This window comes from Odocoileus virginianus, chromosome 3, assembly GCF_023699985.2.
Source record: "Odocoileus virginianus isolate 20LAN1187 ecotype Illinois chromosome 3, Ovbor_1.2, whole genome shotgun sequence".
NCBI classification, from domain to species: Eukaryota; Metazoa; Chordata; class Mammalia; order Artiodactyla; family Cervidae; genus Odocoileus; species Odocoileus virginianus.
In genome coordinates, this window is record NC_069676.1 from 95,502,859 (window position 1) to 95,527,869 (window position 25,011).

Consider the following 25,011-nt stretch of genomic DNA (forward strand, 5'->3'; position numbering starts at 1 on the left):
TCTGTAAAATTACATTCAACATTTTAAATATGAATTTGTATGTGTATAAATATCTCTATTTTCTTCTGGTTACAAAAATGATATAATCTTGTGAAAGTAAAAAGAATGCAAAAGCATATAAATGGATAGTGAACAACCCCTGCCTGCCTTTTTTTTTTTTTTTTGAAACTATGGTTAAAAAAAACCCTATGGTTGAAAACCATTGGAAATCTAATTGAGATATATAACTTCAGAATTTTATTTTAAACATTTTATTTTGTATTGGGGTATAACTGATTAACAGTGTTGTGATAGTTTCAGGTGAATAGTGAAGGGACTCAGCCATATAAATATGCATGTATCCATTCTCCTCCTAAGTCCCCTCCTATCCAGGCTGCCAAATAGCATTGAGCAGAGGTCCATATGCTATACTGTAGGCCCGTATTGGTTATCCATTTTAGATACAGTGGTGTGTACATGTCCATCCCAGGCTTCCTAACTATCCCTTCCCCCTCTTTTAGTCTACTTCAGCATTTTAAATACATGTGTATACTGTTTTATAATTATATTTTTTAAAGGTAATATCTTTCTTTTCTCTTCCTGAAAAATTCTGTCCTACAGCGGCTATGAGGGGCAGGCAAAGTAGGCATTCAGGCCAGGTGACCTGGCATGGGGTATGGAGTTCACCTGGAGTAAGGAGGAAATCAGTGTGTTGGGGTTGATGGCCTGGCATGCAGTGCCGTGACCCAAACAGGCTGAGGAGGGCAGCCGTGTGTCTAGGCAGTCCATTGTAAGGTGTCAGCAAAGGCCAAGTGGGATGAAATACACAAAGAGCTAGCCTAAAGGGGTCACAACTGAGGTAATTTAGGCATCAAAGGAAGTGAGGTAAATAAAGTTAGTAACAGATTAAAACCCATTGAATAAAATAGGAAACTTTGTGTCCATTATGATATAATAAATAAATGAATATAATGAAAGTCTGATGAGAAATGGAATATTTGTAAGTCAAAAAATAACTTCTCCATCAAGAAAGTATTAATTCAAAAGGGAAAAATGGTAACTTGGTAATGGAAAAGCCTGGAAGCCATCATCTTAATTATATGATCAAAGTTAATATCATCAGTAATGGGACAAATCAAAATTTCAAGCCACTTAGATGCTTATCTTCTGGTATTCATGCCCTGGAGTAGTCTTCATCCATAATGAGGCTGGCTGACTTGTAGAATGGATAGCATATTACGGAAGTGGTGGTATGTGCATTCTGATGCTAAGTCTCAAAAGGTATTGCTTACTCTGGGAGAAGTCATTGTAAAGGCACTCTAGTAGCCCTAGAGAGACGGCCACATGGTGAGGAGATGTTGTTTTTACCATCATGCAAGCAAATCTCCTCCAGCCCCACTCAAGCCTTCAGATGACTGCAATCTGTGCTAATATCTTGCTTGCATCCTCATGAGAGACTTACCCAGCTAAGCTACTTCTTCACCCAATGCACAAAAACTTTGCAAGAGATTGTTTATTGTTTACAACGATTAAGATTTGGGGTAATTTGATATGCCACAATGGGCAACTAACATAGATGCAGTGAGAAGAATATAGCGTGACTTCTGTGATATTCCTGCCAGAGATGCACAACCTGAATCTAGTCCTACTCAGCAGAAAACAATAACTGAAAGACCTTTTGCAAAATAACTAGCCTGCAGTCCCCAGTAGAGTCTCACACACGAGAGTTAAAGACAGAAACTGTCCTGGAGTGAAGGAGAGTGTATAGAGACTTGACAAAGTTACCTGCAATGCTTGATTCTGAACTTGATTCTTTTGCTATAAGGGATATTATTGGGACCGTTGAGAAAGTTTGGAGATAGAGGAGTAGATGGTTGTAATATGTCACTGAATATTTTGATGACTATTGTGGTTATACAGAGGATGTATGTTAGGAAATGTATATACTAAAGAGTTCAGGGGTGATGAGGCATCAGGTTAGCAATTGATTACTCCCAAATGGTTAAAGAAAAAAAAAAAGCTTTTTGTACTGTATTTGCAACATTTTTGTAAGTTTGAGATTGCCTGTAAACATTTTTTATTATGTAGAAAGAAAACAGTGTCATAGAATGTGACCTTGCCTATAAAAAATAGACCCATCTGTCCTTTTCAAAGGGATGTTACAACCCACTCCTCAAGTTTTACCAATGTCCTATTGATGGACATTTAAATTGATTCCCGTTCTTTGCTATTATAAACATCCAGTTATCTGTTTTTATAAACAATGATAGTAAATATTCTTATAAATATGTTTGTGCCCTTAGTTCAATTTTTGCCCAAGAATAAATCCCTGGAGTTGAATTCCTAAGTGAATGGATATGCATACTTTAATCAGTTTAATCATAAGTCATTGTAGGAAACCACATAAAATCTCCTTAAAAGAAAATGAAATTTATAATTTGGTCATTATTTTCATTTGTTCTTCCTCCCACTAGAAAGTAATCTCTGTTGGAGTGGAAACTTTATTTGTCTTGATTATCACCATTCCCAGCATTAAGATAGTCCTAGGCATTAAATAAATATTAATAATTGTTGCAACAAGAACAGTAGCAAACATTTATTTTGTGTCTGGCATTATTCTAAGGACATAAATTCATTTATTCCTTGTAACAAGCCTATGAGATAAATGATAGGAGTATTTCCATTTTGCAGATGAGGAAACTGAGGCAAACAGAGGCTAAGTACTTGCCTAGTTTCATAGGGCTAGTCAACATTGGAGGCAAGAGTCCAGGCCGTGTTTCTGTAGTTAACAAGCTGCTGTTGTTGAGTCACTAGGTTGTGTCTGACTCTCTGTGACCCCGTGGACTGCAGCACACCAGTCCCCTGTCTTTCACTGTCTCCCAGAGTTAGCTCGAATCCCTGTCTGTTGAGTCGGTGATGCTGTCTGTTGGAGGCTCTTGGCCTCTATCCTGTAGTGGTTCTCTCTAGTTGATAAATGAATCAATAAGTGAGTGGCCAATTATTTATTTGATTCTTTGAACAATTACTTATTTAAACTATCTTTTTGGATTCTCTTTTCTTCTTTTCAAATAAAACTGGAAAAGAATGGACTGCTTACTTTGTAAAAGCCAAATTAGCCTTATGGTCCTCTGAACTAGGCTGTACTTACCACATAACAGTACTGTTCCTGGAATTAATATTTGTAGAAGTACAAACTATACATCATTCTTACTAAGAATTTATTTATAATGTGCAAACAGAATATTTGCTTTGTATTACAAATAAGATAGTAAATCTGGGTCTGCAGCTTAAGTCTAGGAGGCAGAACCTTTACTACTTGTTTGTCAAATATTCTCTGCTCCCCATTGGAGCTCTGCACTGTGCATGGAATACACACTCCCCATCTCCCACAGCAGAAACCCAACCTCACTCCAACTGCCTGCTCAGGACCACCCTCTTCCACCAAAGACCGTTTTACCTTTCTCTTTTTTCCTACCCTCCTTTTGAAGGTTGAATTGATCTTTCCTTCCTCAAAATTCCCTGAGTCTCTATTATAGTAGCACTTCCCTGGTGGCTCAGATGGTAAAGCATTTGCCTGCAACTCAGGACACCCAGCTTCGATGCCTGGGTTGGGAAGATCCCCTGGAGAAGGGAATGGCAACTCACTCCAGTATTCTTGCTGGAGAATTCCATGGACAGAAGAGCATGGGGGGTTGGCTAGAGTCCATGGGGTTGCAAAGAGTTGGATATGACTGAGCGACAAACACTTTCACTTTTATACTACTCTCACAGGAATACTACATTCTAACTATACCTTATATTACTTGTGTCAAGTCCTCATCTCCCTTCACTTCAGTTCAGTCACTCAGTCGTGTCTGACTCTTTGCGACCCCATGGACTGCAGCACGCCAGGCCTCCCTGTCCATCGCCAACTCCCAGAGTTTACTCAAACTCATGTCCATTGAGTCAGTGATACCATCCAACCATCTCATCCTCTGTCATCCCCTTTTCTTCCCACCTTCAATTTTTCCGAGTATCATGGTCTTTTCCAATGAGTCAGTTCTTCGCATCAGGTGGCCACAGCATTGGCGTTTCAGCCTGAACATCAGTCCTTCCAATGAACATTCAGAATTGATTTCCTTTAGGATGGACTGGTTGGATCTCCTTGCAGTCCAAAGGACTCTCAAGAGTCTTCTACAACACCACAGCTCAAAAGCATCAATTTTTCAGGGCTTAGCTTTCTTTATGGTCCAACTCTTACATCCACACATGATAACTGGAAAAGCCATAGCTTTGAATGGACAGACCTTTGTCAGCAAAGTAATGTCTCTGCTTTTTAATATGCTGGAGAAGGCGAGGGTGGGATGTTTCAAGAGAACAGCACTGAAACATGTATATTATCTAGGGTGAAACAGATAACCAGCCCAGGTTGGGTACATGAGACAAGTGCTCAGGCCTAGTGCACTGGGAAGACCCAGAGGGATCGGGTGGAGAGGGAGGTGGGAGGGGGGACTGGGATGGGGAATACATGTAAATCCATGGCTAATTCATTTCAATGTATAACAAAAGCTACTGTAATGATGTAAAGTAATTAGCCTCCAACTAATAAAAATAAAAAAAATAAAAAAATAAAAATAAATAAAAAACAAACAAACAAACAAAAAAAAATATGCTGTCTAGGTTGGTCATAGCTTTTCTTACAAGGAGCAAGTGTGATTTAATTTCATGGCAGCAGTCACCATCTGCAGTGATTTTGGAGCCCGAGAAAATAAAGTCTGTCACTGTTTCCATTGTTTCCCATCTATTTGCCATGATGTGATGGGACTGGATGCCATGATCTTAGTTTTGTGAATGTTGAGTTTTAAGCCATTTTTTCACTCTCCTCTTTCACTTTCATCGAGAGGCTCTTTAGTTCATCTCACTTTCTGCCATAAGGGTGGTGTCATCTGCACATCTGAGGTTATTGATGTTTCTCCCAGCAATCTTGATTCCAGCTTGTGCTTCATCCAGCCTGGCATTTGGCATGATGTACTCTGCATATATGTTAAATAAGCAGGGTGACAATATACAGCCTTGACATACTCCTTTCCCAATTTGGAACCAGTCCATTGTTCCATGTCCAGTTCTAAGTGTTGCTTCTTGACCTGCATACACATTTCTCAGGAGGCAAGTCAGGTGGTCTGGTAGTCTCATCTCTTGAAGAATTTTCCAGTTTGTTGTCATCCACACAGTCAAAGGCTTTAGCATAATCAATGAAGCAGAAGTAGAGGTAATTCTGAAATTCTCTTGCCTTTTCTATGATCCAGCAGATGTTGACAACTTGATCTTTGGTTCCTCTGCCTTTTGTAAATCCAGGTTGAACATTTGGAAGTCCGTGGTTCATATACTGTTGAAGCCTGGCTTGGAGAATTTTGAGCATTGCTTTGCTAGTGTGTGATGACAGAGGATGAGATGGTTGGATGGCATCACCGATTCAGTGGACATGAGTTTGAGTAAACGCCGGGAGTTGGTAATGGACAGGGAGGCCTGGCGTGCTGCAGTTCATGGGGTTGCAAAGAGTTGGACACGACTGAGCAACTGAACTGAACTGAACTGACATAAGTGCAACTGTGCAGTAGTTTGAAGATTTTCTGGCATTGCGTTTCTTTGTGATTGGAATGAAAACTGACTTCCAGTCCTGTGGCCACTGCTTAGTTTTCTAAATTTGCTAGTGTATTGAGCACAGCACTTTCACAGCATCATCTTTTAGGATTTGAAATAGCTCAGCTGGAATTCCATCACCTTCACTAGTTTTGTTTGTAGTGATACTTCCTAAGGCCCACTTGACTTCACACTCCAGGATATCTGGCTCTAGGTGAGTGATCACACCATTGTGGTTATCTGGGTCATTAAAATCTTTTTGTATAGTTCTTCTGTGTATTCTTGCCACCTCTTCTTAATATCTTCTGCTTCTGTTAGGTCCATACCATTTCTGTCCTTTATTGTGCCCATCTTTGCATGAAATGTTCCCTTGGTGTCTGATTTTCTTCAAGAGATCTCTGGTCTTTCCCATTCTATTATTTTCCTCTATTTCTTTGCATTGATCACTGAGGAAGGCTTTCTTATCTCTCTTTGCTATTCTTTGGAACTCTGAATTCAGATGGATATATCTTTCCTTTTCTCCTTTGCCTTTCGCTTCTCTTTTCTCAGCTATTTGTAAGGCCTCCTCAGACAGCCATTTTGTCTTTTTGCATATCTTTTTCTTGGGGTTGGTTTTGATCACTGCCATCTATACAATGTTATGAACATCCATCCGTAGTTCTTCAGGCACTCTGTCTATCAGATCTAATCCCTTAAATCTGTTTGTCACTTCCACTATATAATCATCAGGGATTTGATTTAGGTCATACCTGAATGGTCTAGTGGTTTTCACTATTTTCTTCAATTTAAGTCTGAATTTTGTAATGAGTTCATGATCTGAGCCACAGTCAGCTCCTTGTCTTGTTTTTATTGACTTTATAGAGCTTCTTCATCTTCGGCTGCAAGGAATGCAATCAATCTGATTTTGGTATTGACCCTCTGGTGATATCCATATGTAGAGTCATCACTTCTGTTGTTAGAAGAGGGTGTTTGCTATGACCAGTGCATTCTCTTGGGAAAACTCTGTTAGCCTTTGCCCTGCTTCATTTTGTACTCAAAGTTTGTACTCAAACTTCATTTTGTACTCAAAGTTCATTACAAACTCAAAGTTTGTAAGGGCAAACTTACCTGTTACTCCAGGTATCTCTTGACTTCTTACTTTTGCATTCCAGTCCCTTTTGATGAAGAAGACATCTTTTTTGGGTATTAGTTCTAGAAGGTCTTATAGTTCATCATAGAACCATTCAACTACAGCTTCTTCAGCATTACTGGTCGGGGCATAGACTTGGATTACCGTGATATTGAATGGTTTGTCTTGGAAACGAAGAGAGATAATTTTGTCTGAGATTGCACCCAAGTACTGCACTTCAGACTCTTTTGTTGACTATAAGGGCTCCATTTCTTCTAAGAGATTCTTGCCTGAAGTAATAGATATAGTGGGCACCTGAATTAAATCCACCCATCCCATCCATTTTAGTTCACTGATTCCTACAATGTCAATGTTCAGTCTTGCCATCTCCTGTTTGATCACTTCCAATTTACCTTGAGTCATGGACCTAACATTCCAGGTTCCTATGCACTATTGTTCTTTATAATATCTGACTACTTCCGTCACCAGTCACATCCACAACTGGGTGTTACTTTTGCTTTGGCTCTGTCTCTTCATTTTTTTGGAGTTATTTCTACACTGATCTCCAGTAGCATATTTGGGCACCTTCTGACCTGGGGAATTCATCTTTCAGTGTCATATCTTTTTGCCTTTTCATACCATTCATGGGGTTCTCAAGGCAATAGTGAAGTGAATCATCTCCGTTAATCAAATATATTCTCCTTTAGTTTTATTCATTTTCTAAAACCCCAACATATAATATTTTGTACAAAAAGTGAAATTAAAGCATTTTTTTGGATTGTTGTTTAGTCGCTAAGTCACATCCGTCTCTTTTGAGGCCTGATAGACTGTAACCCACTAGGCTCCTCTGTCCATGAGATATCCCAGGCAAGAATATTGGAGTGGATTGCCATTTCCTTCTCCAAGAGGTCTTCTGGACCCAGCGATCACACCCAAGTCTCCTGCATTGGTAGATAAGTTCTTTTCCAGTGAGCCACCTGGGAAGCCCCATGTTTTGATTAGAGAATGAATTATCTCAAAGAACTCTATTTTGAATTTTTTAATTTTAAAAAAGAATACTAGGATTTGAATATTATGTATACATACATATATTTATTTGTTGTTGTTGATGATACATGCATACACACACATACACTTCACAATCATCAGGCATTGTAAAATAACAAATAGAAAGATTAGACATGATGTTTTTCATATGATGATTTGTATTTTATTTTCAGTGTACAAACTGTCAAGAACCAAGAAGTATAAGTAGCTTTCATTTCTATAAGACCTTTTTTTCCATTCATGGCTGCCAATACCAACTTTGCTTTTACCCACAACTTCAGTTCCCTTTTCTTTCAGTGGGTGGTTCAGGGACATCAAAGGTAATAAAATCAAAGAGATAAGTGGAATCTTTTTTCAAACACTAGTAGTTAAGGATGTGTTCCTGTTAAAGAATGTTAATACTAAATTTGTTTTCAAGTGTTTGTATAATTCCATATCTCCCTGCCAACTAGAAGAAGGACTGTCCTTGAATCCTGTTCTGCATGAAATAGAAAAAATATAATCCCTTCTTCACATATATTTAAAGAGGAAAAGAATTTGGGGAATGTTAAGCATTGTCATTTTATAGGATTATATTTTGTTGTAAACAAAAGCAATTGCATAGCCTTCAGGCAGTTATTTCTCTTCTCACACAAGGAGTTCTTTCCTTTACCCACAGGATTCGGACAAAGCTAAAGGCTTTTGTTCTGAAAGCTAACAAAGCAAGCCAAAGAGAAAGTTCAGACAAATATCATCAGTCTTTTAAAAATGTCATTGCTTATGTAAATTAACTGTGGTCCTTGGTTGCTGGGGAGCCTCAAGCATCCTTGCATAGGTTGGATAGTCAATCGTGTTTTATTTATAGTTTATGTAACCTATGTTTCTTCTAGAAAGCAATGACCGTGAACTCTTCTAATTTCAAGTTCAGGTCATACTTTCTGTTTGTCTTAGTTTAGTTTTTGTTTGATTTTTTGTTTGTTTTGTTTTATTTATATTAGATTCACTCTCTTGTGATTTCCAGGGAATGATTTGGATGCTAATTTATTATTGTGGAGCATTTCTCTACGATCTTACTGATTTTTTTTTTTTTTAACCCTTATTCATCTGGCCAGTGGATTTATTTGTGACTCAGAACTTTAAGAAATCTTTTCCTTTAAAGTATTTTTCTATAAAGTATTTTCATATTGTGAATGATACATTTTAAAATAATACCTTTCTAAAATATACATAGTTGATACACAGTCTGAAATATATTCATAATAAGAGTAAGTCAAAACACACAGCTTTTAAAATTTAGCCTAGTTGAGTCCTCTTCACAAAATGTTGAGATGTTACATTAGTTCTGTATGGCCTGATGTTTATATTAATATTAAGTTTTAGATCATACTCTCTGTATATAAAATTCATGTGGGGGTCAGCTGAGATTCTCCTTACTGCTTCTAATTGCATTGCACTGTAAGTCTCCAAACTTTATTCAGGAATGAATATCTTTTGGGAGGCATGCTTTCTAAGTAAGAAATTATTATTTGTATGTTAGATGCAGGATTTTTAAATAGGTGCTTACATTTCATATTTGGTGTTAGCTATAGATTTTTTATTTGTTTTAAAAATGATTCTGAGAACTTCAGTGATTACTTCTGTGATGATCATTCTTGGCAGGGGTTATCTCTCTCCTCAGATCTGTGATGTGTGTGTGTGTGTGTGTGTATATATATATATATATATATATATACATATATGAACATGCCTTTGTTCTCAAAGTCTTTTTCTATATGATTACTCTCGTATATAAACTCTGCTTTAGTTTCTTTTTTTTCCCTTTTCTTTTGCCTTAGCCTGTCATTTGTATGAAAAACTTCGTTACATTCAAGAACCAAGAAGCATAATTAGCTTTCATGTCTATAAGACCTTTTTCTCCATTTATGGCTGCCAATAACAACTTTGCTTTTACCCATAACTTCAGTTCCCTTTTCTTTTGGTTCAGGGACATCAAAGGTAATAAAATGAAAGAGGTATTAAGTGCAGATATTAAAACCAGCAGAGGTATCAAGTGCATTTTCCATCCTAGAAGGGAGTGACATAGCAAGTGAGGAGAAGAAATCCGGAGCCAGGGGCGAATGTGAGGGGAAAGGGTGGGGGAAGAAGTCGCAGAGAAAAGAAGAGTGGGTGTGAGAGAGGAGAAAGCAGGAAAAGGCAGAACTGGGGGGCTAAGGGGGATGTGAAATCTGAGGGGGGCTGGTTTGGGGGTGGGGGAGGGAGGTCAACAGACCGCATTTTCCCCAGGCGTGGGCTCAAGCTTGCGGAGCGACGAACGGATGAAAGCACCTCAGCTGGGATTTGCTGAGGGGACGCACGCCGTCATGTGTTTAGTCATCCATTATCTGCTTCTATTTTTCGCAGGTTCCGGACGATGACTGACGCGGGTTTGTGTGGGAGCCCTCCCCGCCCCTGTCCCGCCCGAGCGATAAGCATCCCGCGCGTCTAGCCGCCCCCCGCCGCCGGCTCTGAGGGGAGGCGCGCTTCCGCTCGCGGACCTGACAGAAGTCCCGGCTTCCCGCGGGCGCTGAGCGCGCGCGGCGCTGCTGTGTGGCCGCCGCGGGGACGCCCGCCGCGCCCCGGGCCATGAAGTAGCGGCTGCCGGCGGCGCCGCGGCCCGGTCCTCCCGGCGCTCCTCTCGCCCGCCCGGCGCCGCGCCGCCCGGTCCTCCCGGCCGGGCCGGAGCGCCGAGGACATGGCTGGCTTTCGGAGCCTGCTAGTTCTCCTCTGCGTGTTGCCCAGCGGCTGTGTGGGCTTCCGAAGCCCACTTTCTGTCTTTAAGAGGTGGGTGTTTGTTTGTTTGTTTTTGATTTTTATTTATCTGTTTCTAAACAGGCGACATGTGGTTTGGATGGTTTCTCTGCATGCGGTTGAAAAAAACCAAAAAACGGAAGAGTGTTGGAGAAATATACGTGGTTGATTCACTTGGCCGCAATCCCTGGGAATTTTAACACAGTTAAACTTCTTGTAAAAAAAGTTCCCCCTTACAGGAGAAAAAAAAAAAAAGCCCCCACCCTGTCCTATATAGCCAAGCTGTCCTGGCTTTCAAAACTCCCAATTAGAAGTTGTGATTTCCAATACTCATCACTCCCTCTTGGGGAGATAATTTGAGAAAGTACAATATCGTCATTTAGGCTGGAATGCCTTCTTGTTTGTAACAGCCTGAAGAGTAAAATATAAAGGTAGGTAACTGGTGGGGCGAAGCAGATCACAGACTGTTAAGAACTCACAAGAAAGCATTGAGCTGTATACACTCTTCATAATTACCATGTTAAATATTTATGCACTTGTACATTTGTAATTCACATCACAGGCTTCCCCCCCACCCCCATCCTTAAACTCTGCCTTCTAGCAATGTTGTTGTTGGTTTTTTTGTTTCTGACTAGTAATAATGGACACTCGTAAAGGAGTCCCCCAAATTTTTACTGGCTTGTAGTAATGTTTCTGCCATGAGAGTATTGACAGGCCTATGATAATTCTAATTGATTAATACTGTACTTTCATTAACAGAAACAAATATATATTTCCACAGGTTTATATTGCATCAAGCTTTGAACGTAGCCTGCTTGATTGCTTTTCTTATGTTTTGCTCACAAATTGGGTGCATGTTGCTCTTGGACTATATGATGCAATTCTGAGAATGTTATAGAACATTATGTGGTAATTACATCTTTTCATTGTGTCTAAGTCAACAATATTTAGTCTTAAAGTCATAGAATTCCTTTTTTTGTTCTCTTCCCATGTCCAGTTAAAATCCCATTATGCTCAAGGATATTGAAATTGTCTTGTTTTTAAGGTTTAAGGAAACTACCAGATCATTTTCCAATGAATGTCTTGGTACCACCAGACCAGTAATTCCTATTGATTCATCAGATTTTGCATTGGATATTCGCATGCCTGGGGTCACACCCAAACAGGTGAGAGGAATTCTGTATTTCATTATTTGTGTGTTCTATATACAGTCTGTAATTAAAACAAAGAAACTTCACTTACAGCAGGAGTAACTTCTTTGAAAAGTAGGCATTTTCTTTCAAGACTCCTCAAATAGGGCTAGAATAATTAAGTATTGTAAAGAGGGCTAAATTTTTTAAGGTATATCTTTAGTTAAATTTCTTTTTAAAAATTTTACCCATATTGTGTTTTGAAATGGAACCTTGAAAATTTAAGTTTTGAAATTCTCAATGGAATAATAGCCTTGGTAATAGAGCATGTAAGTATGTATTAAAATATGAAAAATTATTCTAATAAAGGGAAATGATATTGAGCAGCTGCATCTAAGAGATTAAGTTGTTTGAATACCCTCTATAGCTGCCACAAGTTGAGAAATGAAAGCATGTGTTCAGTGCCAAGAATTTGGAAAATACATATTCCACACTTTTAAAAGTTAAAAAAAAAAGTTGTTCATACAGGTGGTTGATTGTGAGTTTTCTTTAGCGTGATCTGCTTGTCAGAGAGAGATTTGATGAAGTAGTAGCAAAACTACCATGGTGACTTACAGAGCATTTTGAGTAGAACTGGATTGTGACCATGGCTTTCCCTGTTTTGGGTATACAGAGGGTGCTCAAACCCACTGCTGTGATGTGCGCAAAGTGTTTCAGTAGGCATGAAAAGGCCAGAATTAATTACGCTTTTCATCCAGGCAGCGCCGGGATTTAAAAGGTAGTCTTCGTTTGTAAAGGGCTGCAGAGAAAGGGGAAGACCTGGGTGTTGTAGAGCTGCCGTGGCTGATGACTCATTGCTGCAGATGACAATCTGGTTTTTTTATTTTCTTTCTTTTTAAAGTACAGAGAAAATAAAAGTATTTTACAGGTTGGGGAGAATTCTTTTGAAATTGATGTTCAGAAGCTCTAAAAAAATACAGGAGGTCTTTTTTGGAGGACTGAGGATTAACGTTCATTTATTTGAATACCTGTGTATGGTTTAAGTATCGGTAAATAACTGCTGTTGTCAAATTGGCCCTCACCCTTCACCCCTGCCCATCCACAAATAACCAGGCAGGTGACTTTTCTGTATGTTTAGTTATTAGCATACTGGCCTTTAATTTGATACGGTCTTTATTTAGTACTTAATAAAAAGAGATATCATGAGATTAGGAATAGGAGAGAACAGTGATAGTTACTCACTTATGAAGTGTGCTTCTTCATGTCTGTTCTCACTTTCAAAAGTGATTTTCCCCCTATATTTGCTTAAAATGACTCTATAATATTTTTTTTAAATACTCACTAATTAGTCTTTAAGCACTCTTTTCCTACAAGAATATCATTATTTTCTCAAATAATCATTTGTTGTAGTTCGTTATTATTCTGTTTTTTTTTCCTTCTCATTATTTTACAGTAAAAACATTTAAATTATTTAGCAGTAATAAAAATAGGTAACTGTTTGGGGTGAACATTCTCAGAAAGAGTTCCTAGAGGAATTGATTATAAAAGAATGAAAAGGAACTGGATTTGCATAAGATAAAATGTGTTATCTCAGTTTTTATAATCTTATAATTATCAAAATAACTGGAAAAAAGAACATATATTAATAAGTAGAGTGCAGCTTGTTATTTTGCACTGTCTGCATTCAGCTTTGCTGTCTGTGTGCATTGAACATTTGCTGGTTGCCTTTCTAGCATACCATCCCTCATTGCTCCTTCTCTGAAACCATATCCTACCTACCCAGGATCCAGAGATGGAGCACCTGGACTAGGATTAGCAGATCACTGCATTCCATTTCCCCTTCCATAGTGACTGATTCAGAAGAAGGTGTGGGACCTAGACCAGTCCAGTGAAATCTTAGGACTTTGTCTGGGAATGCATTTTTCTTGTTGCGTGTGAGCAAAAGGCATCTATCTAGTCCTAGGGTCTGCTGAGTTCTTGAGAGGAGCCAGGTCTAGAGTAAAACTAACACCATAGATGGGAATGCAGGTTCTCGGTGACATTGCTATTTACGGAGTTATCCCTTGTGTTAGCCTTTTTCGTTTCAACCAGACTGAGTTGGATTTCCTGTGACTTGTAACTGAAACCGCCTAGCTGGGCAACTGATTTGATTGTTTTGTTTGGTCAGCTCTGGTCAGAACTGGTTGCTGACTGTTTCTTCTACTTTCTCTGCCACTCTCTGTTGACCACATGCCGCTAATATTTACTGACTTGATCTGGCTGACATATATAAAGGTCATCTGACTCATACACCTTCATGCATGCGTGCATGTTAAGTCGTTTTAGTCATATCCGACTCTTTGTGACCATATGAACTGTAGCCCTCCAGGCGCCTCTGTTCATGGCATTCTCCAGGCAAGAACACTGGAGTGGGTTGCCATTTCCTTCTCATGGGATCCTCCTGACCCAGGGATCAAGCCCTTATCTCTTATGTCTCTTGCATTAGCAGGCAGGTTTTTTACCACTAGTGCCAGGAACAATAATTATACCCCTATTGAGTATACATACCCAAGGTGAGATGGAAACAGAAACACTTTCCTCCTCAACTTTGTGTTCTTAATGAGGAAAATCTAGAACTGTGATGAGTACTTTTCCTGAAGGAAGTATTCTTTTCTTAAAATGCAAATGAAACTTAAGTTTAATACAGATTCTTAAGAGGAGATAAGAAGGCAAAGAAAGAAAAAAAAGAAAAACTACCAGAGGATGGAAATAAACTGTGAAAGGGAATAAGAACAGTTGGCCAAAATACATGGAGAAAATGATAAGGGACAAAAATAAAAGGAGAAAGAAATCAAGAATAACCATAATATGAAGACTAGAACATTAAAAGAATCATATAAGAAAAGGAGGAGTAAGGAAAACATGGAAACAAAGAAGGGCCTTGAGAAGTTAAACTGCAGTTTGTTTTTGATGGCAGAAGATCAAGAAGAGCAACAAAGGTTAAGGAAAGAAGGAACTGGGAACCTAGAACTTGAGTTGGCAATTAGGCAGACCAGGTTGGTTAAAGAGATGTATTCACCCAACAGACTTTTTTTTTTTAAATAAAGTAAATCCTAAGTTTTGGCAATAACAAATGATGCATCAATTAATCTGATTTAAGTGTTCTCCTTGGGGAACTTCAGATTGTTAGGCAGGCTTGGGTAGAGAAACAAGCAGATATTGAGTAGAGATGGAAAGAATCCTAGCTATAATACAGGTAGTACATCTAACTAATTCTGTTGATGCAACACAAATCTAAATTGGTGTCTTACTAAAGAACATCCAGTCATGTCAGACCTCTGAGATGCAGTCCATTCAACCATTCCATAGACTTGAGAGCAGCCTTAAAAGGCTTAAAAATTTCTTAAAAGGCTTAAAAAAAGCTTAAAAGTTGCTCCCATATAAACCAACTTCAGAGAATCTAAGTAAGTAGTTTATTATTTATCTCTATGTCAATTTTATATTCAAAGTTAGCTATTTCTTTTTTATGACTTAAAATTAAAAAAAAATAATTTCCTTCTTCTTTAATAAATTTCTTGTTAATCAATGTTTTTCAGGCTTTGGGAAGATTAGGGAGATGAGCAACCAGCTTTTAAGTAGCCTCAGTTCAGTTCAGTTCAGTCGCTCAGTTGTGTCTGACTCCTTGCAACCCCATGAACCGCAGCATGCCAGGCCTCCCTGTCCATCACCAACTGCCGGAGTCCACGCAAACCCATGTCCATTGAGTCGGTGATGCCATCCAACCGTCTCATCCTCTCTTGTCCCGTTCTCCTCCTGCCCTCAATCTTTCCCAGCATCAGGGTCTTTTCAAATGAGTCAGCTCTTCGCATCAGGTGGCCAAAGTATTGGAGTTGCAGCTTCAACATCAATCCTTTAAGTGAATACCCAGGACTGATTTCCTTTAGGATGGACTGGTTAACTAGCCTAGAACAAAGTAAAGCAGGGCTTCCCTGATAGCTCAGATGGTAAAGAATCTGCCTGCAATGCACGAGACCCTGGTTCGATTCCTGGGTTGGGACGATCCCCTGGAGAAGAGAATGGCTATCCCCTCCAGTATTTTTGCCTAGACAATTCTATGGACAGAGGAGCCTGGAGGGCTATAGTTCGTGGTGTCGCAAAGAGTCGGACACAATTGAGCAACTAACACTTTCAAGTAGAATCTGGTGTCTGATGTCACTGACTTCAAATCCAGAGCCTTGAAGTGGCGATATCTTGAGACTCTTTCTTTTAGCACATTTTCTTCATTTGATTTTCTTTCTACCAAGGGACCCTGTGGGTTTTTGCTTGTACCAACTCTCATATCAACAAACAAAACAGTTTGATAAACCACCAGCTCATGCATGATCACTGTAAGGTGCTATCATCAATTTGATGTGTTAACTCTCCCATGGAGGTTTGATTAGAAATAAATAAAGCCTAATTACAGTGATTTTACATAAAGTATGTTGTCTCAGTCTAAGCCAAATCTAGTTGGCTAGAATGTAGGCTTTGGAACCAGGCTGACAACATTTTTGTTACAGCTCTTGTAGTGTCAGTTCAGGAATTTTCTTAACTAGCTGGTCCTGCCCCTTCTTCTATAGACAGAATAATAATAGTACCTACCTAGGATAATTCTGAAGACTGAGCAAAGTCATACCAGCGGCATTGTGTAGTTGCCCTGTACATGCTAAGTTCTCCCAGAATATGAATTCGTTGTCATTTTGTGAAAGAACCTTAAGATGAGAAAGAAATTACCAGCCCTTATACTTTTAGTAATTATTTCACGGGGTAGATAAGACATCATAATAATAAGAAAGGTGGCCAGTGAAGAAAAATAGGAGGTTTGAACCTGGGTGAGACAAATCTGGGGAAAATAAACAACGAAGTAAATCTTTTGGTGTGCTTATTCTTGAGTAATTTCCATTAAAAATGGCCCTTATGATCAGAGAGTGAACACTGAGAATGGATATGTTTTTCTCAAAACTCTTATATATCTTTTATGCCTAGAAAATAAGTTATCAAAAGCAGTTCATTAGTATGAAACTTTAATTTTTCTGTATTTATTTGAAGTCAGGCTGGATTTCTTCACTCTGCCAAGAACTTTGTACATTGACCTTACTAAAAAATTACTCTTATCTAAGTCCTTTCAGATCCTGTGTTTACATAACATTTTATTTAATTGCTGTTTGTGCCTCATATCTTCCCTGGTGGCTCAGAGGTTATAGCGTCTGCCTTCAATGCAGGAGACCTGGGTTCGATCCCTGGGTAGGGAAGATCCCCTGGAAAAGGAAATGGCAACCCACTCCAGTATTCTTGCCTGGAGCATCCCGTGGACGGAGGAGCCTGGTAGGCCATAGTCCATGGGGTGGCAAAGAGTCAGACATGGGACACAACTGAGTGACTTCACTTTCACTTTCTTTCACTTGTGCCGCATAGGTTCTCTGCAGTCTTGGTTTAAGGATTCACAAATGTAAATTAATTTGTAAAAAAATATAATTTTACAAAAATTAAATATTTTCTCTTGAACCTAATAACTCTAAATCATGTGATAATTGAATTTCTTTCTATCAGGATGTGTTAGGCTGTTATTTTCTTCCTTATTTTGGGAGTGATTTGAGGACCATGGAGGAAAAACACTTTTACCTTTCTGAACTGCTTGCAAATTCTGGTCTCATTCTGGTTATCTTTTGAAGAGTCACAGATCATGCTTGAAAAGCAGAAGATGGTCTTCTTCTGTGCTTCTGAGGACAATATCTATCACCAGGAATGAAAGAAAACTGAACAGTTCTGAGTTTAAAAATCAGACACCCTAGAGCAACAAGTTGAAAAACTTGAAATTAGAGCCTTAACTTTTCACTTGTTTCAAGATAATGGTGAAAGAATGTAGTCATTGGAATGAAACTGGAATGAACAAAATACTTCCTACAAAATTTTCTCAAGAGCTTCTCAAATGCTTCTCTTCGCTTTTTTTCTCCCCGATGAACAAGCATTAGAAAATGTTTACTAATGTATTTTAACTTTTTTATTTTCTAATGGAAGAAGGCAAAAATTTCCCTTGCTGCCACAAGGCATGTGCAATCTTGTGATAGGCACCTAGCTCTCATAGGCTTTTCTTACTGCACTAGTTTAGGAAATCAGTTTTAAAATATCAAGCTGTTATCATAACATCACTTATAAACAGCATTTCCTAAGGATATATGTTTATCAAAGAGGTAATACATAATACAAGGTAAATGCAGAATTGTGGTGCTTTCATTTTCTTATGTTCAGAATGCTGATTAAACCTTTTCATGTAAAGTCATTTAGTTGTACAGAAGTTTGGCTTATGACTGATTTGGGGGTGTATTATAATAGGTTAAATCTAGGTGTTTTGTTTATTTATTTACTTATTTTCTCATTTATTTTTATTAGTTGGAGGCTAATTACTTCACAACATTGCAGTGGGTTTTGTCATACATTGAAATGAATTAGCCATGGAGTTACATGTATTCCCCATCCTGATCCCCCCTCCCACCTCCCTCTCTACCCCATCCCTCTGGGTCTTCCCAGTGCACCAGGCCCGAGCACTTGTCTCATGCATCCAACCTGGGCTGGTGATCTGTTTCACCCTAGATAATATACATGTTTCGATGCTGTTCTCTTGAAACATCCCACCCTTGCCTTCTCCCACAGAGTCCAAAAATCTGTTCTGTACATCTGTGTCTCTTTTTCTGTTTTGCATATAGGGTTATCATTACCATCTTTCTAAATTCCATATATATGTGTTAGTATGCTGTATTGGTCTTTATCTTTCTGGCTTACTTCACTCTGTATCATGGGCTCCAGTTTCATCCATCTCATTAGAACTGATTCAAATGAATTCTTTTTAATGGCTGAGTAATATTCCATGGTGTATATGTACCACAGCTTCCTTATCCATTCGTCTGCTGATGGGCATCTAGGTTGCTTCCATGTCCTGGCTATTATAAACAGTGCTGTGATGAACATTGGGGTGCACGTGTCTCTTTCACATCTGGTTTCCTCGGTGTGTATGCCCAGAAGTGGTATTGCTGGGTCATATGGCAGTTCTATTTCCAGTTTTTTAAGAAATCCCCACACTGTTCTCCATAGCGGCTGTACTAGTTTGCATTCCCACCAACAGTGTAAGAGGGTTCCCTTTTCTCCACACCCTCTCCAGCATTTATTGCTTGTAGACTTTTGGATAGCAGCCAAAAATATGGAACGCTTCACGAATTTGCGAGTCATCCTTGCGCAGGGGCCATGCTAATCTTCTGTGTATCGTTCCAGTTTTAGTATACGTGCTGCCGAAGTGAGCACAATCTAGGAATTTTAAATTCAGTCATTATAGGGGAAAAGTTTCCCCAGCCAGTGCTTAAAATTTAGGACAAGGTAGGAAAGGAACCCAGAAGAATAAAGCTTTACTGGAATAATTTTTAGTTCTTTGGGGTTTGTAATTTACTTATCTCCTTTCTAGTTATTATTATGTAATAATATTTGCATTAAAAAATAATAAAAACTCTTATTTTCTTTTGAGCACAAAAATAAAAGGAAGGGAGACACCCCACCCTTCTGTGTCTCCATTTTCCCTCACAGGCCAGCTTGACTTTCAGATTAAGCCCTATTGCACAAAAGGAGAAAATTAACATCAGCCTCTGGACATCAGCCGTAGGTTATCTGTTCTCCTCATTGTAGAAAATGGATCCGAAGCAGCTGGGCAGTGCCCAGGGGCGATTCCCACCTGACTTGAGAGCTTGAACTTGCAACCCCGCCGTGGATTTCCTGACCACCTCTGAGCATGTGGCAGTCATGTTCCTGTGACCTGTCCGCCACTACACGGCATCCTCTTCTGATTCAGTCTGTACGCTAGAACAGACATGGCTAATGAGATTTGACTGAGAGAAGCTGTCTGGACAATATTAAGAACTGTGAGGCCGTGAGTGTGAAACACCTCCAGTAGCCAGTCCTGCACCAGGGCATTTCTGTTGCAGTGAAGAAAAGACCATGGGTGAAAACTAGTTCCATTAAGTCATTGTCTTAAAATGAACAGTATTCTTGGCTTTTAGTGTTTCTTTTTCCTCTGTTCTTTGATATTTTTCTCTTTATGAAAATATAGAAGCATGGTGATCTTGCTATTGAAGAAGGGAAATCAAGAAATATCCAAATTCTGGACTAGTATGTGTTTTTTATTTAGAAAGACTTAGGCAGTGTGTATAAAATGCCAAGATTTGGAAAAAGAGTAGCAAAAGAGGTTAAAATGCTATGGCCTTCCTTCCCCAAACTGAGGAAGAAATATTACCACTTTCACCACTAAAGAAGCTAATGGCAGAGAAAATTTAGTGATTATTGGAAAGGAAGGTCACTAGGCCCTTGTTTTGTTTGCTTAGCTGTGTCACACTGTTTTTTCTACTTTCTTTTTTGGAAGTTCAGGATTGGTATCATTTAGGGTGCTAATTGTCAAATTCTTAAGTTGTATTTATTTCTGTAATTCACCCCTTGTTTTATTAGCAAGGCCCAATTATACAAATAAATAGAATACAAAAAATGGCTCTTGTAAAGAGCTAAAGTCTTATGTAGTTCACTGCTAATTATGTAAGTTTAAAGTATGATGCTTCCTCCTTATTTTTACTAAAACCTATTTAATGTCCACTTAGGGAAGATTGAACTATTAATGAGATTTGCTACTGTGAAAATAATCTAAACATGTCACATATCTGAGTTCAGTCTTGTAAATATATATAGACAGAGAGATCGACCAGTTTTTTCCTTTTTTTATTAAAAATGAGAAACAGGAGGCTTCCATTTTCAATTAATGTTTGATATTTTTAAATTAAGAGGGTACCTAAAGAGGATATTAGAAAAAATAGCTACAGTATAAGAGTCTCCCTTATAATCACCTATTTTCTCAATAGGATTTAGAGTCCTTCTTGGTTTTTTTTTTTTTTCTGGTTAATTTTTTAAAGGAGAAAACATTTATTCAGTGCTCATTATGTAACACTACTGTATTAGGCATTTTACAAGCATTGTCTCATTAATTCTGTTAAAAACTTTGTGTCCAGGGTACAAATACTCCAATTCTTTTATATGAGAAATTGAAATTCAAGGAGATTAAATAAGCTGTCCATAGCCCAATAGCCAGTAAATTGAAGAACAAGGATTTAAATACAGATTTACTTGAATCTGAAATGCATGCTTATTTCATAATTCTCTGCTGCCAATCTGTTAATGGCCTATGTGTTTCTCAGAAAATGTTACTACTATGTATTTTTCTATGTACATTCATGTGTACACACACACACACACACACACACACACACCTGTATTTTTTTAATTACACATATATTATAAAATAAAAGCTTTCTTTAGTTAAAAAAATCAAAATATAAACTACGAGCTCCATCCTAAATTATTCAAAAACTTTAAAATTTTTTTCTCATGTCTGTCTAGAAAGAAATGATGCTAATCTGAATTCTGGCAACATTCTGATAAAATATTCCCGATAAAGGCTATTAAAAGACATATTGCAATCAACCCAGTTCAGTTTAACACAGTTTTGAATTATCTCTGTCTAAATCTAAGCCAGAGATTAGAAAATTATTTCTTAAAGTGTCAGATAGTAAATATTTTCAGCTTGCCAGTCAGCCATGAGGTCCCAGTTGTAACCTCTGTAGTTAGAAAGCAGCCACAGACAATATGTAAATTAATAGCTTGGCTGTGTTCCAATAAAAAAACTTTTATTTACTGAAACAGGCAGCTACCCATAGGCTCTTGTCCCTTGATCCCCGATCGAAACCATTACATATGCCATTTAGGCTAATAAATGGATTTAACCTTTGACATCTCATGAACTGTGTCTTCTGACTTACAGAACATAGAGAGTAAAAATACCCATGTATGGTTAACAGTACTGTGATCTTTGTTCCTTAGTTAGCTATTCAGTTTTTATGGTCATAAACAAGAGTTCTCTTATTTGAAATACTGTATATCATACTTCTCCATCTTGGTAAGTGGCAATTCCTGTCTTATGGTATCTCTAGACCAAATAGACTAGGGTCTTTCTTGCCTCCTCTTATTCACACCACTTAAATCATGTGCCAGAAAATCTTGTTGGTTCTGCCTTCCAAGTATGTCCAGAATCCAGCCTTTTGTGCCCACGCCCACCTTTCCCACCCTGGCCCCTGCCCCAGCCTCTCATTCCTGGATCTTGAGGAGAGCTCTTCTAACTGACCTGCCTTGCGCTCTTATATCCTGAGAGCCCGTGCTCCTTCCTGCAGCCATGGGGATTCTATTAAAACAGAAATCAGACCACATTCAGTCAGTCAGTCAGTTCAGTCGCTCAGTCGTGTCCGACTCTTTGCGACCCCATGAATCACAGCACGCCAGGCCTCCCTGTCCATCACCAACCCCCTGTCCATCCATGAGTTTACTCAAACTCATGCCCATTGAGTCAGTGATGCCATCCAGCCATCTCATCCTCTGTCGTCCCCTCCTCCTCCTGCCCCAAATCCCTCCCAGCATCAGGGTCTTTTCCAATGAGTCAACTCTTCGCATGAGGTGGCCAAAGTACTGGAGTTTCAGCTTCAGCATCAGTCCTTCCAATGAACACCCAGGACTGATCTCCTTTAGGATGGACTGGTTGGATCTCCTTGCAGTCCAAGGGACTCTCAAAAGTCTCTCCAACACCACAGTTCAAAAGCATCAATTTTTCGGCGCTCAGCTTTCTTCACAGTCCAACTCTCACATCCAATACCCTTCTCCAAATACCCTTTTAAGAGCTTCCCATACCCCTCATATTTAAAAACAAGACTTTATTTTGTTGTTCAGTCGCTCAGTCATGTCCGACTCTTTGCGACCCCATGGACTACAGCATGCCAGGCTTCCCAGTCTTCACCATCTCCCAGAGCTTGCTCAAACTCATGTCCATTGAGTTGGTGGTGGCATCCAACCACCTTGTCCTATCGCCCTCGTCTCCACTTGCCTTCAGTCTTTCCCAGCATCAAGAAATCTTTTCCAATAAGTCGGCTCTTTGCAGCAGGTGCCCAAAGTATTGGAGCTTCAGCTTCAGCATCAGTCCCCCCAATGAATGTTTAGGGTTGATTTTCTTTAGGATGGACTGGTTGGATCTCCTTGCAGTCCAGGGGACTCTCAAGAGTCTTCCGCAACACCACAGTTCAAAAGCATCAGTTCTTTATGGCAACCTCCAAACTAAGATCATGGCATCTGGTCCCATCACTTCATGGGAAATAGATAGAAAACAGTGGAAACTATGGCTGACTTTATTTTTCTGGGCTCCAAAATCACTGCAGATGGTGAGTGCAGCCATGAAATTAAAAGACGCTTTACTCCTTGGAAGGAAAGTTATGACCAACCTAGATAGCATATTAAAAAGCAGAGACATTACTTTGTCAACAAAGGTCCGTCTAGTCAAGGCTACAGTTTTTCCAGTGGTCATGTATGGATGTGAGAGTTGGACTATAAAGAAAGCTGAGTGCTGAAGAATTGATGCTTTTGAACTCTTGAGAGTCCTTTGGACTGCAAGGAGATCCAACCAGTCCATCCTAAAGGAGATCAGTCCTAGGTGTTCATTGGAAGTACTGATCCTGAAGCTGAAACTCCAATACTTTGGCCACCTGATGTGAAGAGCTGACTCATTGGAAAAGACCATGATCCTGGGAATGATTGGGGGCAGGAGGAGAAGGGGATGACAGAGAATGAGATGGCTGGATGGCATCACCAACTTGATGGACATGAGTTTGAGTGAACTCCAGGAGTTGGTGATGGACAGGGAGGCCTGGTGTGTTGCAGTTCATGGGGTCGCAAAGAGTTGGACATGACTGAGTGACTGAACTGAACTGAAAGGGCTTCCCTGATAGCTCAGTTGGTAAAGAATCCACCTGCAATGCAGGAGACCCTGGTTCGATTCCTGGGTCAGGCAGATCCCCTGGAGAAGGGAAAGGTTACCCACTCCAGTATTCTGGCCTGGAGAATTTCATGGACTGGACTGTATAGTCCATGGGGTTGCAAAGAGTCAGACATGACTCAGTGACTTTCACTTTCCAAAGCTCTTTATTACTCCTGCAGTCTTTTTCCACTCCTTTGTCTCTTATCCCTTCTTTCTGTTATAAATTATTTTGAGGATAAGACATATAACAGAAACAAGGGATGAAAGACTGGAGCTGGATCAGAACTCTAGCACTGCAGCTTGCAGCTTGCAAGATCTTAGGCGAGCTGCTTAACCTTTAATGAGCTTCAATTTCCTCATCTGTAAAATGGGGATAATAACAGTTCTCACCTGACAAGATTATAGTTAAGTGAATTATGTGTAAAGGCTAATACCACTCAGGAAATTACTAGTTACTGTTATTTTTGCCCTAAATTACATTTACAGAAGATGAGTTAAGGCATGTTATCAAGTAATTACTTCAAGGCACCAAAGTACCTTAGAAGAGTTGAGAGAAAGAATCACAAAGGATCAAGTTGAGCATGAAGAAGGGGATTGCAACAATACTTTAGTCAGGACGATTAAAATTTTCTAAAGTATATTATATAAGCACATTGTGTGCTAAGTCGCTTCAGTCCTGTCTGACTTTTTGCGACCCTGTGGATTGTACCTGCCAGGCTCCTCTGTCCATGTGATTCTCTAGGCAAGAATACTGGAGTGGGTTGCCATGCCCTCCTCCAGGGGATCTTCCTGACCTCGGGATGGAATCATCGTCTCTTACACCCCCTATATTTTCAGGCAGGTTCTTTACCACTGACACCACCTGGGAAGCCCAATACACGCAGATTAGAGTCTGCATTTCTTTCTTTCTTCTTTAGGAAATCTTTGTGGAGGCAGTAGGATTTGGAGAATGTAGTTCTTGAGTAGAGAGGTTTGGAAACAAACATTTGGAATCCCTATAAAAAGCACCATCCTAGAAATAGTGCTATAAACAGATGACATAATCAGAACCTCAACTTTTATAATTTTGTCTTTAAAAGAATCTGGTAGGTACAGTTTACTAAGAAAAGAGTTACATACCTTTAGGCACCAAATCCATCACTGTCAAACATGTAAAACAAATATTCAAAATGAAGTTAATTAAAACACATTTATAAAGGAGTGTTTGATGTATCAAATAGACTCCAAAGAGGAAATGTGTAAAGAAGTTGAATATTTTAATCAGTGCAGTAGTTTATTTTTTTAAATTTTTTTTTGCAGTAGTTTAATATATTTAACACATAATAAATGTAATTTAACATATATATATTTATATAATGTTACATTGTAAAAAGAGAATATACATTTTTGAATGTATATAAAATATCCTAAAAATCACATAGCTAGACAGTAAGAAACTTCAACCTACTACAGTAGAGTTATATAGC

General features: G+C 39.0%; 1 protein-coding gene and 1 non-coding gene across 9 annotated transcripts in view; one reads left to right on the forward strand and one right to left on the reverse strand.

The window, feature by feature from the left end:
- The window catches only part of PAM (peptidylglycine alpha-amidating monooxygenase), a 314,353-nt gene that overhangs the window by 130,261 nt on the left and 159,081 nt on the right, over positions 1 to 25,011 (forward strand). For all 8 annotated transcript variants that reach the window (XM_070465860.1, XM_070465859.1, XM_070465862.1 and 5 more), the window contains 2 exons: positions 10,133 to 10,552; positions 11,565 to 11,685. In XM_070465860.1, the coding sequence (XP_070321961.1) occupies positions 10,464 to 10,552; positions 11,565 to 11,685 (210 nt within the window). In that variant the 5' untranslated portion in view covers positions 10,133 to 10,463. The remainder of the gene's footprint in view (positions 1 to 10,132; positions 10,553 to 11,564; positions 11,686 to 25,011) is intronic.
- LOC139034499 (U6 spliceosomal RNA) lies at positions 18,857 to 18,963 on the reverse strand. The gene has a single exon (XR_011487045.1). It is a non-coding gene; the product is annotated as a U6 spliceosomal RNA (small nuclear RNA).